The sequence below is a fragment of the Citrus clementina genome, unplaced genomic scaffold (genome assembly GCF_000493195.1).
Source record: "Citrus clementina cultivar Clemenules unplaced genomic scaffold, Citrus_clementina_v1.0 scaffold_4, whole genome shotgun sequence".
NCBI classification, from domain to species: domain Eukaryota; kingdom Viridiplantae; phylum Streptophyta; class Magnoliopsida; order Sapindales; family Rutaceae; genus Citrus; species Citrus x clementina.
In genome coordinates, this window is record NW_006262274.1 from 19795703 (window position 1) to 19814045 (window position 18343).

Consider the following 18343-nt stretch of genomic DNA (forward strand, 5'->3'; position numbering starts at 1 on the left):
ATCCTGGCCCGCTTTGAGGGAGCTGATTACCGACAACAGGTTATTAGGCCTTTCAGATTTTTGGCTACTTAGTTAACTCATGAGCATTTTAATTCTTTTGTCAAATAGGCGTAGGATTCCACTTCTCACTACAGTACTGCAGCTACTAGTTTTATTCAAGCGGTGCAAGGTTGGAATCGCGGTGTTTTTGGTAACATCTTTCAGCGTAAACGCAGATTACTGGCTCAGATTAATGGTATTCAAGCAGCCTTAGAACAATATAATTCTAGAGGGCTGATTCGGTTAGAGGCTCGTTTACGAAGTGAATTGGAGATGGTGATGGCTGAGGAAGAGATTTTTTTGTGGCAGAAATCTAGGAAAGACTAAATCCTACACGGGGATAGAAATACTACCTTTTTTCACCAAAAAACTATTGCTCATCGCAGAAGAAATCGAATTGAGGCTATTAAGGATAGTATGGGGAACTGGATCTACAATGAGAAAGATATTCGTAGCCATGCAGTTGAGTATTTCTCCTCTTTATTCAAAAATGAAGCTCATTCTTATCAAACATACTCTGTTCCGAATTTTTTTCCAGCCGTGAATGCTAATTATCTTGATTGTGTTAATGATCCGGTTGTGGAGGAAGAAATTAAAAGAGCTATTTTTAGCATGAAACCCCTTAAAGCGCCGGGTATTGATGGACTGTAGGCTATCTTTTATCAATCCCAGTGGCACACTGTTGGACCCTCTTTCTGTACTTTTATCATTGACATTTTAATACTGGTAAAATCCCTCAAAACATAAACAAAACTCTGTTGGTTTTGATTCCGAAGGTGGATCATCCTACTAGTTTAAAGATGTTTCGGTCTATAAGCTTATGCACTGTTGCCTATAAGACAATGACTAAAATTATTGCCAATCGTCTACAAGCTTTATTACCTGAGCTGATCGGGCCTCGACAGACAAGTTTTGTTCCCGGACGGCACATTGTGGATAACATTGTTATTGCTCAGGAAGTGGTTCATTCCATGCGTAAGAAAACTGGTAAAAGAGGGCTCATAGCTATTAAGTTGGATCTCGAGAAGGCATATGACCGGCTGAACTGGTCTTTTATTTTTGAAACTCTTCAACAAACGGGGCTCCCGATTCACTTATCTCGGCTCATCATGGAATGTGTTACCTTAGCCATCATGAACATCCTGTGGAATGGTGAGGTAACTGAGGAGTTTTATCCGGGAAGAGGAATTCGGCAGGGTGACCCTTTATCTCCGTATATCTTTGTGCTCTGTATCGAGCGTTTGAGCCATGGAATAACCCAAGCTGTGGTGGATAGAAGCTGGAAGCCAATTCGGTTGGTTAAACATGGCACTCCCCTTACCCACCTTTTTTTTGCTGATGATTTGCTCTTATTTGCAGAAGCTTCGATAGATCAAGCTTATATTATTGATGCGACCTTAGAAAATTACTGTCGAAGTTCTGAAGTAAAGGTTAATAAAGTGAAAACTACAATTTTCTTTTCAAAGAATGTTGCTTCAAGAGAGGCAAAACTCATTGGTGCTGCCTTGGGGGTTTCGATTACTCATGACTTGGGAAACTATCTTGGAATGCCGTTACTTCATTCGAGGGTGAATAAAGCCACGTACCAATCTATTTTAGATAAGGTAGACATGAGGCTCAGTGGCTGGAACGCGGCTCACTTATCCTTTGCTGGTCGTGTTACGTTGGCGCAATCAGTGATTCAAGCCATGCCGATTTATGCAATGCAAACGACCATGCTTCCCTCATCGGTGTGCCATAGAATCGATAAGTGTTGCTGTAGATTTATTTGGGATGGGAAGTCGAAGAGTCCTAAGATGTGCATGGTAGGCTGGGACAAATTCTGCTTGCCAAATCACGTGGTGGCTTGGGTTTTAAAAATTTAGAGGTGATGAATCATGCCCTGTTAATAAAGATTAGCTGGGGCATTATTTCCAACTCGGATACGTTGTGGGTGAGGGTTCTCTGTTCTAAGTATGGACTGGACCCATGCAATTTGTCGTCTTCCCTCCCTGACAAGCAAGGATCGCACGTCTGGTCTGCTATAAGGAAAACGTGGGATGCAGCAATGCATGGAGCTCGCTGGGCAGTGTGCAATGGTGTTCTCATTCAGTTCTGGTTGGACTGTTGGGTGACGAAATATGAACCTTTGATTGGCCTTGCTCTCCAACCGATCCCTCAAGTCTCTCTCAATGCAACTGTTAGCGATTTTACTAATGAACATGGTGGCTGGAGATGGTCGAACTTTGAGCTCTTGCTGCCCCCTTTCATTCTTCTGCAGATTGCTTCGATCATGCCTCCTGCTCCGCATCTTGGACCTGACAGACTGTATTGGTGTTTTAATCCAAGAGGATTGTTCACTGTTCGATCCGCTTATGAATCTCTTTGCCATCACAACATGGATGCTCAAGACAAAGTATGGAACTTGCCATGGTCTTGGAAAAGACCCTAATCTATAAAGCTCTTTATTTGGCAGATTTTGCATGGCAAATTGAAGACCTACCGTGAACTCAGTCGGCGTAATATTCCCGTTTCGGATGTTTGTGCTAGGTGCGGGATTTCGGTTGAGGACATTCTTCATGCTGTGAGAGATTGTCGATGCATTAAGAATCTATGGCTTCATCTTGTTCCAGCCCGTCACCATCTCTCTTTTTTCCAATCTAACTTACGTGCATGGATTGCTGCCAACATGCAAAACAAGTGGAAAATTGATTCTGAGCTTCCTTGGGATTGTATTTTTGGAGTGGCTATTTGGAGGTTATGGTTTTGGCGGAATCATTTTATTATGGCTGGAAATTTGGTAGATAGCAAGACAATATACTTGGATATAATGGCCAGAGCTAGTGAGATCCATAGAATTAATAACTCTCATCTTAGCCAACAACCAAGGCGTAAGGAGATTTTTATTAGTTGGTTGCATCCTCCATGGCCATGGTGTAAGTTGAACACAGATGGTTCTTATAGAAATACAAGAGAAGCTGGAGCGGGTGGGGTAATTCGCGATTCTTTTGGTAACTGGATCTCAGGTTTTAGTATGAATATTGGGGAAAGCTCAGTGATTATGGTCGAACTCTGGGGTATGTATCAAGGATTATCCCTTGCCTGGAATGTTGGCATTAGACATCTTTTGGTGGAAGTAGACAGCCTCTGTGTAACTCAGATGATATCTCAGCAGGTGGTCGTGCCTAATGTTTTCTATACTTTAGTGGTGGCAATTCGTGATTTCTTAAGCAGGAATTGGCAGATTTCTATCTCGCATATCTACCGTGAAGCAAACTCAGCTGCAGATTTCATGGCAAATATGGCTCACTTAGTTCCGCATGGTTTACATTTATTCTCTAACCCGCTTGTGGGTATTTATTCTATTATTTCGCAAGATATGTTTGGGGTTTGTCAACCCCGCCTTGTTCCTATTTAGCTCGTCTTAAAGAGCCCCTTTTAATCAAAAAAAAAAAAGCATAGAGATCACAAGACAAGCCATTGAACCGGCCTTTTAGCAACCGTTTGATCAAGGATCACCTAACTCTATCATACCCAAAGCTTATTACAAATTTTGATTGCGGGTGCCTAATCAGACAACAAAAATAAGATCAATTGAGCTTTTGCTTCCATGGACTACAGAATAGATGACACATTACACAGTGGGCAGCACAGTCAGCACTCATATATCCAATTGACATTTGCAACCATAATACACTACTCATGGGCTAGGTCAAGAAAATGTGTTTCCTTTTTCTTTTTCCTTTAAAATGAAACCAAAGTTACCATTGATAATTCATGCCTGAAGCATTTTGATTTCTCCCTGATTAATCCTCTGTGTCATATGTTGTTTATCCTGGCCTATGGAAGCAAAAGCTCAATTAGTTTTATTTCAGTCTTCCATTTAAGAAATGTGGATTAAGAGTATATTTTCCCCTCGGAGTAAACTGTGGACTTCTATAACAAATATATACATTTAAATCCCAACAAATTTCAAACTGTAATATTTCAGTAGAATTATAACAAGTTGAAAAAGAAAATACAAAAGTTACCTTTAATTAGTAATTTTAAACAAATTAATAATATTCTGTAAGAAGCATTCATTGTTGATTTCAAGATTGCTCTTAGGTACGTGTTCATCGTAAATTTGGAGTCGTTGACCATTGTAGGTCAGGTCTCGTGACCTGCGTTCGCTGGGCTTCCAATAATTAAAGCGTCGTTTTCTTCAAGAACAAATATAATTCTGTACGTAACATGACTTGTCTTTATGGTTGAACACTTGAAGCTTAAAGGGCAAATGACCTTTTTGTAATTTAGGCCCGGTTTGGGACTGTTGCCAAGCTACTGGCCTAACCAAACGGATTAGCTGGGCTTTTTTTACAGGAAGGATAGCTCAACCCACGGTCAATATTTCCCCTAATTACAGGTGTATTAATGGGTATCCATTGCAAGTTTGCAACTGGCAAATGGCAGTTGATTCTAAATCCATTCTATTACAGACTTTTCCTCAAAATATGCATGTTTGGTCTGTGATAACTTTATGTCATGTACATATTAGTGTCATATTCTAATTAATTAATCTGCTTAATTTTCATTTGTACAAGTCCAATATGAGTAGGGCGCAATCATTTTCAGAAAGGTAGCGATATTTGTATACTGTATATATGCACATGTTAAAAGTACTAATCTTAAAACTACAACGACAAGATTGTTAGTGAAGCTTGCATGTAAAGCAATCGAAGCAGTTAATGAACTGTGCTTGCTATTCAAGCATGCCTCTTTGTAGGGTCTGTGAGATCATAAGTACCCATATGGCTTTGGCTCAGATCCCACTTTGTGATCTTAATTTGTAGGTTTCTACATCCTCTAATAATTACATATAAATGGGGAGTGTCCAAGAACCAATGCTAGTTATTGACGGAGAAAATGCTTCCCAACATTTACGGCAAAAGAAGCTGAGATGGTGAAGTGAAGGCTCCATAGATTATTTGGGTATCAATCAATCAATATTCTAGTGGCTATATGCTTGACTTGACCATTTCCGAAGCCTGAATCCAATGTCACTGGATATTACCTGATTGATTTTGCATAATGTCACTGGATATCTACCACAATGACTGGAATGTTGGTTTTGCGTTTTATTTTGTTACACATTCCAAATTTTACACAATATTGCGTTTCATAACTAATTGAATTTAGCTTCAGTGTCTTCAACTAAAGCTTTGAGCTAACAACTTCGTTCTTAGTTGAGCTTCAATTAAATTATACGGAGAAGGATCTTCTTCATATCACTTACTAATTTTTGAAGATATATATACTCTTGAGTGTATAATATGCTTACAAAATTAAGATATAAAATTTATATCTCTAATGAGGTGTCACCAATTGATTACTCCCATAATTATTTTTTTAATTTTCATTAATGACGTAAAAAAATTTGTATCTCAAATTTTTAAACATATCATTAATCATATGTTGCCACATGTACATTATGTATGATTAAGATTATTCGTCTATTCTTTCCTTTTTATTATTATCACGTCAAGCTAAGGTAAAAGCTATTTAAGATGAGGATACAATCCCTTTCGAACTCTTGTACATGCCTCGTAAAATTTTCATGGCCGTTTAACAGCAAACTACTACATAAGCATCATGCTCTTACAATTATACGTTAAATTAAGGAATATATATTTGAAATCTTGTTGCCACGAGAAGTTTAACTAGGCACGCCATCAGTGTCTTTAAAGGCTATTACAGCCGTATTCGTTAAATTTATAGCAGCCATTATTGGTTAATTTCTACCTTTTTCTTTCTTTTCCTTTTTTTTCCCGAAGAAAAAAAATGAAGAGACGGCTGGTAATCTTACATAGAAACGATCATTTTTAGTGAACGCTTTGTATGATTTAGGAATAGATATAAATAAAATAAAACAAGCTTATGAAAAAAATTTCTTAATTGTGTTACATGGCAAATTAAAATTTTTGAAAAATACCAACAAAGTGTTAGCTCCACTGGTAATGGAGTCCCCTTAAGTGGCTTGACTGGGTTTGCTCCCCAGTTCGAGTCGCAGGGAAGTCTCCTTTGTTGGGAGAACATGTGCCTCTCGGTTCAAGCGGGGACTTCTAGTCTGGGTTGTGGTACGGGCTTAAAGGTGCCTTCCACAGTTGGGGAGGTTCAAGCGGGGACTTCTAGTCTGGGTTGTGGTACGGGTTTAAAGGTGCCTCCCACAGTTGGGGCCCTCTCCAGGATACCCCGTGGTCAAAACAAAAAAAAATCAGTTGGAAATCTGATCCCATGCTAGCAAATATTGCTATCCATTATTCCATTATGTCGTGTGAGGAATCTTGTGCCTAGCTAATTGCTAGCTAGTCTCCTGTCCTTGAGGCAAAACAACAAAGCCGCAAGCGAAAACACTGAAACTTACGCTTATTAATGCCCTGGTGGCATCGATCCAGTTCAATTCACTTCCATCTTACTTGTCTGCTTCATTCGACATATGTGTTTACATAATAAATAACTAAAATATTAAGAGTCGTGCCGGCATCCAAAATGGCCGTCATATTAAACTGCAATACCAAAGCCAAGAATTTTCAACCCCTCAAGAAATTAACGACATACAAAGAACCTCCGTAAGACACATGGCAAAATGCCAAACTACCCAATGTCTTTGTTCCGTCATGCCAAACGGCAGCCCAAAACAATTCCAATTTCCACTATAAAATCCACCATCGAGATTGGAAGGAAAAAAACGTATATCAAAGCAAATATTCGCAATAGCACAACGTGCAACAGAAACAGAGAGCTATGGAGTATTCTTGCAAGGACTTCAAGGTGGGAAAATGTGAAGGAGAAAAGGTTGTGGATGGTGAGAGCATGCCCCTAGTGCTACACCCACAAGAGCCAAACAAGAGTGACTTGGAATCACTTCTCTTGGCTCTTAAGACCAACAAAGACTGGTTCGAGCAGATGATTATTAAAAACAGTGCAGTTTTGCTTCGAGGTTTTGACGTGAAAAATGCACAAGACTTCAATGAGATCGTTGAAGCCTTTGGGTGGGACGATATTCGTTATGTAGGACCAGCACCTCGAACCCATGTGTACAAACGAGTGTGGACTGCCAATGAAGGACCCCTCTCCGAGTTCATTTACTATCATCATGAAATGGTTTTGGTAAGTCATGTTTCTTAATAAGTGAGAGAATTGAGTATACATATTGCATATCCAAATTGAGTATACATATCACATTTCATTAATGTTTGGTTAACCAGATATCGGAATACCCCAAGAAAGTGATACTTTTCTGCGAGGTGCCGCCCCCAGAAGGAGGACAGACACCCTTTGTTCCAAGCTTTAAAATAACAGAACGGATGCTAGAAGAGTTCCCAGAAGCTGTGGAGGAAATGGATTCCAAGGGATTAAAGTACTCATTCACAGCTCTTAGCAAAAATGACACCGCCTCCATGAGAGGTCGAGGTTGGGAGGATGCCTTTGGAACATCAGATCGTGCAGAAGCCGAGAAAAGGTACCTAGTAGCAGCCACATATGTATTATCTAATGCACGACTACCCTTCACTATAATTTGTTTATACAAATAATTAAATATTGCCCTATGATCCTTGAACCGCGCTTAAAAATTTTGTTCCACAGATGCAAAGCTCTAGGGATGGATCTGGAGTGGCAGCCAGATGGTAGTGTGAAGACAGTATTGGGGCCGCGAGCCTTAACCAAGGTGTTTGATGGCAGAAAAGGGAGGAGGATGTGGTTCAACACCGTTGTTGGCATGCATGGGAAGGAGATTAGCTCGGCCTGCATGGCGGATGGGACTGAGATTCCGGAAAATGTAGTGAAGAGATGTGAAGAGATCATTGAAGACGAGAGCATCCAGTTTAAGTGGGAAAAGGGTGATGTTCTTTTCTTAGATAACTTGGCTGTGCTCCATGGAAGAAGGCCTTCTATGCCTCCAAGAAAGGTCTTAGTCGCGACATGCAAGTAATTTTCACTTCTGGTTGACTCCCGGTGCTCTATACATTCACACGTGTGCTGTGTATTGTTATGTGCATCTGTTTGGATGTCATAACATTTTCCCTTATTATGGCAAATTTAAATAATCCAATAACTTGTAATAAAAAAAAAATAATAATAATAATAATAATCCAATAACACAATGGTGTGTCCTCTCTTAGTCTTGTCTTGTGATACGCACTGACTTCTTGATCTTTCGCCAATCTCTTTTAATTACATTTCCAGAACTAGACAACCAAAACTCCAGAAATCAAATGCAAAAGCCCCCCGTTCAGGCTTGCGCTCGTGCCCGTGCGGCAACTGCACAAACCCGTCACATGTTGTTTCTAACAGTCTTCTTATGGTACATACAGCCGCTTCAACAGTGAAAAAAAATTTGAACAACCCGTATTTTACCGGTTGTTCATTTAATAATTTTTTTAAATAAATATTTTTAATGTGAAAATAAAATAAAATGAAAAAAAGGAAATTTATAAACAATTAACATAAAAATAATATTTGAGCGAGAAAAATATTTTTAATTTAAATGAAAGGTAAAAAAAAAAGTAAAATAATTATGTTTCAATTCTTTTGGTTAAATATAAATACATTAGGTGGATATTCCAAATTAATTTCACATGTCCCTAATTTTTATTAAACTTTCTCGATAATTGGTTTATTTGTTTCCACTTCTCAATCCACTAATTTTATGTATAATATTCCTACTAAATTCATTAAATATGAGTATTTTTTGTTAGATTCCATGTAAATTCATTTCTCATTGGATAAGTTCTGAAATTTGGTTACACTTTCTCCTTTTTTGGTTTATATATTTCAACTATCATTCCATTGGTTTTGCATTGCGTTCAATATTCCAATTTGCTAGGTAAGATTTCAATTTTTTTGGTTAAACACCAAAACTACTTTTTTTTTATAGATTAGTTCCTAATTTTGGTTAAGCTTTTCATATATAGGTTCAAATGTTTCAAATTATTAGTCCACTAGTTTTGGGTTTGGTATTCCTACTAAGTTCGTTCAATACCAATATTTTGGATTAGATTCCAAGTAACTTTAATTTTCCGTTGGATGAGTTCCTAATTTTTGTTACATTTTCTCTCTTATTAGTTCAAATGTTTCAGCTAATTATTCCTCTAGTTTTGTGTTGAATATTCCCATTAACTTGGACAAATTCCAATTATTTGGGTTAAGTACTAAATTTATTTTTCATAATTTTATTTTTGGTTAGATAAGTCCCTAATTTTGGTTATATTTTCTCCCTTGTGGGTCTATATGTTTCAATAATTATTCCACTAGTTTTGTGTTCAACATTCCAATTAACTTGGTAAGATTTCATTTATTTAGGTTAAATACCAAAATAACTTTTTTTATTAAATTAGTTCTTGATTTTGGTTAAGTTTTTTCATTTACAGATTCACATGTTTCAACTTATTGGCCTACTAGTTTTGTGTTTGATATTTCCACTAAATTATTTAAATACCAATATTTTGAGTTAGATTCCATGTAATTTTCATTTTCCATTGGATGAGTTCTTAATTTTCATTATGCTTTCTCTTTTATTGGTTCTTTTGTTTCAATTAATCATTTATCTAGTCTTATGTTGAATATTCCCATTAACTTGGTAAGATTTCAATTATTTAGGTTAGGTACCGAATTCATTTTTTGTAATGTTATTTTTGGTTAGGCAAGTCCCTAGTTTGGATTATACTTTCTCCCATATGTGTTTACATGTTTAAGCTATTATTCCACTTGTTTTGCATTCAATATTCCAATTTTACTTTGTAAGATTTCAGTTATTTGGGTTAAATATCAAAATTACTTTTTTGGTTAAATTAGTTTCCAATTTTGGTTAAGCTTTTTCATTTACAAGTTCGCATGTTTCAACTTATTAGTCACCAGTTTTGTGTTTAATATTTCTACTGAATTCATTAAATACCAATATTTTAGGTTGGATTTCAAGTAACTCTTATTGCTCATTGGATGAGTTCCTAATTTTCGTTATGCTTTCTCTCTTATTGGTTTTTGTGTTTCAGTTAATTATTTCTCTAGTCTTGTGTTGAATATTCTCATTAACTTGGTGAGATTCCAATTATTTGGTTTATTTATTAAATTTATTTTTCATAATTTTGTTTTTGGTTAGGTAAGTCCCTAATTCAGGTTATATTTTCTCGCGTATGTGTATATATGCTTCAACTATTATTCCATTAGTTTTGAATTCAATATTCCAATTAACTTATTTCAGTTATTTGGGTTAAATAACAAAATTACTTTTTTGGTTAAATTAATTTCTAATTTTGGTTAAGGTTTTTCATTTATAAGTTTACATGTTTCAACATATTAGTCACCAGTTTTGTATTTGATATTCCTCTTAAATTTGTTAAGTACTAATATTTTGGTTATATTCCAAGTAACTTTCATTTTCTGTTGGATAAGTTCCTAATTTTCGTTACATTTTCTCTCTTATTGGCTCATATATTTCAGCTAATTATTCTTCTATTTTTGTGTTGAATATTCCCATTAATTTGGTGAGATTCCAATTATTTGGGTTAGTTACCAAATTTATTTTTTGTATTTTTATTTTTGGTTAGCTAAGTTCCTAATTTGGGTTATACTCTTTCATTAATGTGTTTATATATTTAAACTATTATTCTACTAATTTTGCATTCAATATTCTAATTAACTTGAAAAGATTCCAGTTATTTGGATTAAATACCAATTTTACTTGTGTTACAAAAACAATAATATTAATAAGGTGAATTATGTTTGACCCCTTACTATTTTAGTAAATATCAACTTACCATATAATATTGAAAAATCTTTATTCTAACCCTGAATCTTTTCTAATATTTTGGGTCCATAATCTAAATCCCCTTTTTTTTTCTCTCTATTTTGATTACTTCATCAGATCTATTGAACTTGATTGTATATATAATTGAACTTTTAGTCTTTCTACATATTTATTCTCATTTTAATATTTTAATTGATTATTTTTAGTTATCCTCAAAATGAATTAATGCATTTATTTTCCTCTTTTCTTTACTTTTTAGAATAATTTCTTTAATTTTTGAAAACTTCGACAGTAAATAAAAAAATAACATGTAAAAGTGCATACAATTGCTATACTTCTCAAAAAAATTATTTTAGAAGTTGTGACAGTATAAGTTATAAAAATATTTAAACTTACAAAAATTAAAACTTTCTTAATCTATTTGGGTTGAATTATTATTATTTTTTCATTTTGAGGTCAATTGACTTCATGAGATTTCTTGAACTTGAATTTATTTATACTTAGCTTCTGATCTTTATAAACGTTATACCCATTTTAACATTCGATTAATTTTATTTATTTATTTTAACTTACAAAATTGAAACTTACTTAATCCATTTGTGTTGAAACTTTTTTTTTAGGATAGCCTATTTTATCATTTCAATTAATTCTAATGATTTATATTTTAAAAAATTTCATTAAAAAAAACTTAATTCATATAAATATTTCACCACTTTATTTTTGTTTTCAAAATAGTTTCTTTAGATTCTCATGACTTCAGCAAAAAATTCATGTTATTATAAGAAGTATTATTATTTTATTTGTATTTCTTCTACTATTATTATTTATTTATAATGTTACTGCAATTATTATTATTACTATCATGCCTCACTAGATTTATAGTTGAACATAATAAGAATGTATATGTTTATGTCCTGCGCTATTTTTGTACCCTTTTTCGACTAGGGGTGGGCACGGTTCGGTTCGGATCAAAATTAAGTAGAACCGATTTAAATAGGTTATTTTATAAAAAGAACCAAACTCAAACGGTTCTTTGCGAATCGGTTCGGTTTGGTTCGGTTTTTTCGGTTCTGGGCCTATTGGGCCTATTTTGAACTTTTAAATTTTTAGCCCATTAGGCCTCATAAATGTAATAATTTTTTTCAACAATTAGTTAATCCTAATTTCATTACAAATATTAACAATAAATACAAAGTATTCAAAACATATTTTATCACCAATATCTTACTAACTATTAATAAGATACTCCCAAAATATGAAATATTAAAATTTCAAAATACATAACTAAACTCCAATACTCCATCTATATAAACATAATCATAATGTTGTAAAGACAAATTAAAATAACAACAATTACAACTTACAACACAAAATAAAAAGAAATTTAGAAACAAACGCCAACAACATTCTCCCATCTTCATCAATATCAACATCAACTTTAGGCATTTTCCAACTCAATATTTGGATCTATAAAAAAAATTTTAAACAATAAATAATTAAATAAACAATCTATATAAATAAGATGCTAGTTTAAAAAAAAATAAAGAAAACTTACTGGTAAGCAACATCAATCAAGTGTCATTTACTCCTCAGCTACTTGCTGTTGTTCTTGAGATTGCATTGGCCTAAAAAATTCTTCAAGAAATTGAAACAATTATATTAAAATAATTAATTCTAATATACAAAATGTTATAAGTGAAATAGAAAAAAAAATAACATAATAAATTACAATATTACCTGTTTCAACTAATTCATAGAATTCAGCTTCTTCCTGACTTGGTTGTATTGTACACTCTTCTAATAGAGTTAAGCGAAGCCAATTTTGAGTGCATATTAATGACTCGACTGTTTTATGGGTTAAAGAACTCCTAAAAGGATCAAGAATGCGCCCTCCTGTGCTAAATGTTGATTCAAAAGCCACAGTAGACACCGGAATTGCCAAAACATCTTTGGCAATTTGAGATAAAATCGGATACCGAGGCCCATTCAATTTCCACCAAGTCAAAATATCAAACTGAGGATTACTAGCACTCTCACAAGTCTCTGACAAGTACTTTTCAACATCATTTTTTCCACTAATGTCATCATTTGAACTTTCTTTCATCTTTTTAAATTGTGTAAAAGGATCAAATGACTCAATACTACTACTAGCACCATCATGAACAGCCCTACATCTCTCACCTCTATTTGGATTACTCTCACCACTATAGCTTTCAAGAAGCTTCAACAACAACTCTTTAATATTAGCTCTCAATTCATCAACCTTTCTAATATCATACATGCTACTAAAACACCATATAACAAAGTCAAGTTTTCAGCGAGGATCAAGCACATTTGCCACAATCAACAACATGTTAACCTTTTCAAAAAAATGACCCCAATACTTGACAAATTTTTCCTCCATCTTGTAACCCATTTGATTTAACAAAAAATCATTAGAATCAACAAGTGACTTCAAATGAATATAAACTTTCCACATTTCATTTAAGAAATTATTGGAAGTGACTGTTAAAGAGCTGCTGAATTTTAAAGTCACATGATAAAAAACCGAAAGACACTTGACTAACCTCTTTGCATTTTCCCAATCCTTATCAATCAGTGGCCCCACCCTCCTTTTTTCACTCTCATCCTCATCAAACCAGTTTGTATAATGGCCATCATCTTCATTTAGCCTCTCAAATGCTACCGCTTTTTCTAACATCAAATATGTTGAATTCCACCGAGTCGGCACGTCTAACACCATAAGCCCTCCACGTGAGATTTTCTCTCTATCAACACATGTTTTGAACTTTTGTAATCTTGTCGGAGATGATCTAACATATTTCACCGCATTTCGGATACTAGCTATTGATTGACTCACTTGTGACAACCCATCTTGCACAATTAAGTTGATTATATGCGCCGAACACCTCACATGCATATATAAACCATTCAAAACCATCAAATTTCCACTCCAATTTGCCAACTTCATCTTCACATAAGCTATTGCAAGTGTATTAGCACTTGTATTATCCACTGTAATTGTGAACAACTTCTCAATCCTCCAATCAATCAAACAATTTTCAATTAACTTCCCAATGTCATCTCCTTTGTGATTAGAAATAAGTGTGAAAGTGAGAATCCTCTTGTGCAAAACCCACTCTTCATCAATAAAGTGAGCCGTAACTACCATAAAGTTTGACATTTGAATTGAAGTCCATGTGTCGGTGGTAATGCATACTCTCTATTTATTTGCACTCAAAATACTTTTCAGCAGCCCCTTTTCATTTTGATACAATTCAAGAATATCCCTTGTAATTGTTCTTCGAGATGGTACCTCAAATTTCGGATAACAAGTTTCCATGAACTCCAAAAACCCTTCAGCCTTTACAAATCTAAAAGGTAACTCATCTTTAATTATCATTTTCACAAGTGTCATTCTACAAGCCTCTCTATTAAATCCTATGTGTATAACCTTAGCAGTACCATCATCTTTACCTTTACCTTTTTTACAAACTAATGTCTGTTGTTTTGCATCATTTGCAACCTTCATTTTTTTGCGCACTTTACATCTATCCAAATGAGTCGACAAACCACTTGTTCCAGAATTACTATGGGCTGCATAACTTTTTCCGCAATAATGACACTTAGCTCTAAGTCCTCCAGGTAGCTTCGAAAAATACTTCCACACAGATGATCTCAACTCAATTTTTCTTTTTTTACTACCACTGACCTCTTCTTCACTACTAACTTGTTGCACTTCATCACTAATTTGTACTTTACCAACATTTTCAATCATTCTATAAAATTAGAACAATTATAATGTCAAAATAAAATCTAAATAAGTAAATATAGCCACTGTCCAACATACAATCAGTAGCCATATTATAAACATAATCAACAGTTATATATTGTAAATCATGCAATTTATATCTACATAGTAATAGACATTAAAACAACCAGAGGAAAATGAAATTAAAAAAATAAAAAAAAGTTACTGGACATTTGTTTTTATTTGGTTGCTGCCTTTGCTTGATACAACACAAGAGTAGCTAGACCAGGAGCTAGGGGCCGCCAAAGATTCATTTACATTGTCAACTTTTCAAAAGCAAAATTGTCAACAGACATTTGGCAGCCATGTCAAAATAAAATCAATCGGTAGCCACTAAGCCAACACTTAGAAAATTGAAGAAAATAGCATGCATATATATCTTATGTTCTCAGTTCTCACTCACACACCAACTAATTATAGAAAATTAAATAAACAAGGCTTGACATACCTACTAGAGTACGGTGGCTACTGGCTAGCGAGCAAAGCATAATCTGTCGAGCAAAGCAGAAACTGTCGCGCGGTGGCTGGCGAGCGAAGAAGAAGCTGTCGCGCGGTGGCTGGTGAGTAGAGAAGAAGCTGTCGCATGGTGGCTGGCGAGCAGAGCAAAAGCTGTCGCGCGGTGGCCTCAGGCCTGTGAGTTGAAGCTACCTCACGGTGAAAAGAATCTGCAGCTTTTGCGCGGTGAGAAGAATGTGTTGCGCAGTGAGAAGAAGGTGTTGCACGGTGACATTATCGCCGGTGAGCAACGTCGGCCGTGATTGCAGTGGATTGGGGTGAGTGATTTGGATTTGGTTTCGATTTTGAATCTTTGATTTTAGCTTTAGGGTTTATTTTAGGGGAAATAAAGATTTACGAAATTGTAACACTAATATATATATACTCTTGATTGTGTGTATGCAAGTTTATGTTAGTTATCTTACACAATCAGTTAAAAATTAATACATGTTTGATTTGAACAAAATTTAAAAATAATTCGGTTTTTCGGTTCAGCTAAGTGAACCGAATACTGAACCGACATTTTGGTTTTTTTTTTTATAAATTGTATATTTCAGTTTTTTTTAAAATAAAAACCGAACCGAATTAGAAAAAACCGTTAGTTCGGTTCGGTTTTTTTTGCCCACCCCTATTTTAGACTACTAAGATATTCTTAAAACATTTTGATTATTATTTTTTAGTTGAAACCATTATTCATTACTTTAGGAGATCCAATCTTGAATTTGATCATTTATATTAGAGATTTTGACCTTTGTTCACATTTACACTCATTTATATTTAAATAATTATAATTTTTAACAAAAAAAATGCAAAACGTTCTTGATCTATTTATGTTGAATAATCTTTTTCCTTTTCTTTTCTAGACTTAGTTGACTTCATGAGATTTTTTAACTTGAATTAATTTATACTTAACTTTTGATCTTTAAAAACTTTTTTCCCATTTTATCATTCAATTAATTATATTTATTCATCTTTGAACTAAAATAAATCAAGAATTAAGAATTTTTTTTCAATTCAAATTAAATTTTTACCTCTCTATTTTCTTTTCAAATTAGTTTTCTTTATTTCTTATTACCATAACCAAAAATTTATGTTATTAATTATAAATATTATTATATTATGATTAGATTATTATCACTATTATTATTTACTTTTTTACTCTTACTAGCACCATTATTACTATCCTGCCTCATGAGATTTATTAACAACATTTTATTTTTATAATGAGTATCCTTCTTTTTTGTTTTTAAGTATGTATATTTTTTTTAATTATGTATATCATTTTCAATTTATAAAATAAGTTCTTTAATTTTCAAGACTTAGCTAAAATAATTTTTAAAAGTTTATTATAGCCACTGTGACATTATGAAAATCTAACACTATATAGTAACAAACAACATTTTTTAATATGATTTTGCATATTTAATTAACTTATCTTTTTCAAATGGCCCTTTGTTCTTAAATTTGTTGGCATTTTTTTACAAATAAAATTATAATGTCCTATTAATTTATCCAATGTACTTAAAGATTAATGAAATAAAAATTTCCAATACAAGAATGAAAGCTTCTATCACTTAAATAGTTATTGACAATAGTGAACTGATATGAAGGCTACTAAAAAGTTAGAATTGCTGAGGGAAACGAGTATAAAACCACTTCTATTGAGAATTTTTTTTTACAAACTCACGAGAAAATAACTCTTTAAAAACTTTTAACATCAATAAAACTAATGCAAAGTTAAATCCATTTTGTTAGCCCTAAATTGATATTCTTTATTTGTTATTTTTTATCAATCTTAGAATACATATCAAGTGTTTCATATTGATTTATGGAGAAGCAAAACAATGTTGAGAATAATTTAAATCGCAAAGAGGTATGAATTTCTTAACATACCTTCCACACCATGATTTGAGGCCATTTTATTCTTTTGATAGTATTATTCTAGCATTTAAGATGACGTCATAGGTGTAATAAGTAAAAACACTATTATTATACGAAATGGATTTAGTAATGATATATTGGGTCCTTAAAATGGGTTTGTTGAGTAAAATTTAAAATTTTAAAATTTAAGGATGAGTTTATTTAGTAAATGGGTTTAATGGGTAGATTGATTAATTCAAATAAATGAGTTTAAACAAAGAATTAAACCATTGGCACCTCTTTAAAAATTTATTAAAACCCTCTTACATTTCACCCAAAACTGAAATTACCTAAAAAGACATTATATTTGATAAAACTCTCATAATTGATTTCAGTGAAAACTCTTTATTCCCTATAAAACTTGCATGTCTTCTAAATTTCAATCAAAATAAACTAGGAAGCCAACAATGTCCCAAATTTTAGGCCAACTAACAACTAGACAGGTATCAATTCCTAAAAATTCAAAATCTTGTAGAACAATAAAAACAACAAACATAAATCGCAAAGAGTTGTGAAGTTAAGAAGCAATTGTGCCAAAAGGAACATTGTCCTTAAAAAACAAATTTTGTCTATCTCAGTGTGTAAAGGGAATTGAAAACAGTCGAAACATCAAGATTCAATTATAGTGATGCACTCAAAACTACAATTGCTTTAGAACAACTTGTTTTATTATTTTTATTATTTTTGGCTAACTGTGAGTGTTGGGACAAGAAATTCCTTTGGCGAAAACCATCACCTATAATTTGAGAACATTCATGTTGTATCACCAAGAATTAATAATAAATTATGTAGAAGCGTACCTAAATCTATAGTACTTTATTGCTCTCTGGAGTTGTGTGATTGGCCTTCCAAATCTACATATTCTCTATGAGAATCCTTTAATTTTTGTTGCGCTCTCTTTTTCTGATGATGAGATGTCAGAAATAGTAAAAAGATACATGTGACCTGAGGACCATGACCACTTATATATACAACTTTTCTTATTATTTTTAGGTATTTCTATTTCAACTCATCATAGAAATAGAAATTACCTTTTATGTCTCTATACATTAAAAGCTCACACCTTATTAAATGATGCATTAAAGCCTAAATTACTGAAAACCGTAACAGATCATTTTTAATTAGGCTTAATCCTATATGACAGTTTACAACACATAATTATTTACAATATAAGCTTAATGTTGAATTAAAGATCTAACAATATTAGATTACAAATCCAACTATATCTCCCACTTGAAGTAAGAAGAAAGAGGAAGAAGACAAATTGAATGCAAAAACAACATGTTTGTAATAAGAATTTCCCAACCGCTGCC

The 18343-nt window shown here is 33.6% G+C and overlaps 1 protein-coding gene across 1 annotated transcript; it reads left to right on the forward strand.

Moving 5' to 3' along the window:
- The first annotated feature begins 6801 nt into the window (after positions 1-6801).
- LOC18043498 (clavaminate synthase-like protein At3g21360) lies at positions 6802-7990 on the forward strand. Its single transcript, XM_006437691.1, has 3 exons — positions 6802-7167; positions 7266-7519; positions 7645-7990. The coding sequence occupies exons 1-3, from the start codon at positions 6802-6804 to the stop codon at positions 7988-7990; spliced, it is 966 nt and encodes a 321-aa protein (XP_006437754.1).
- Positions 7991-18343: the final 10353 nt, after the last annotated feature.

Bases quoted from the DNA above. Each gene is read 5' to 3' on its own strand.
- LOC18043498 (XM_006437691.1), top strand. From the start codon at position 6,802: ATGGAGTATTCTTGCAAGGACTTCAAGGTGGGAAAATGTGAAGGAGAA. The intron at 7,168-7,265 runs GTAAGTCATGTT...TTGGTTAACCAG, and splicing joins ATCATCATGAAATGGTTTTG to ATATCGGAATACCCCAAGAA. The intron at 7,520-7,644 runs GTACCTAGTAGC...TTTGTTCCACAG, and splicing joins CGTGCAGAAGCCGAGAAAAG to ATGCAAAGCTCTAGGGATGG.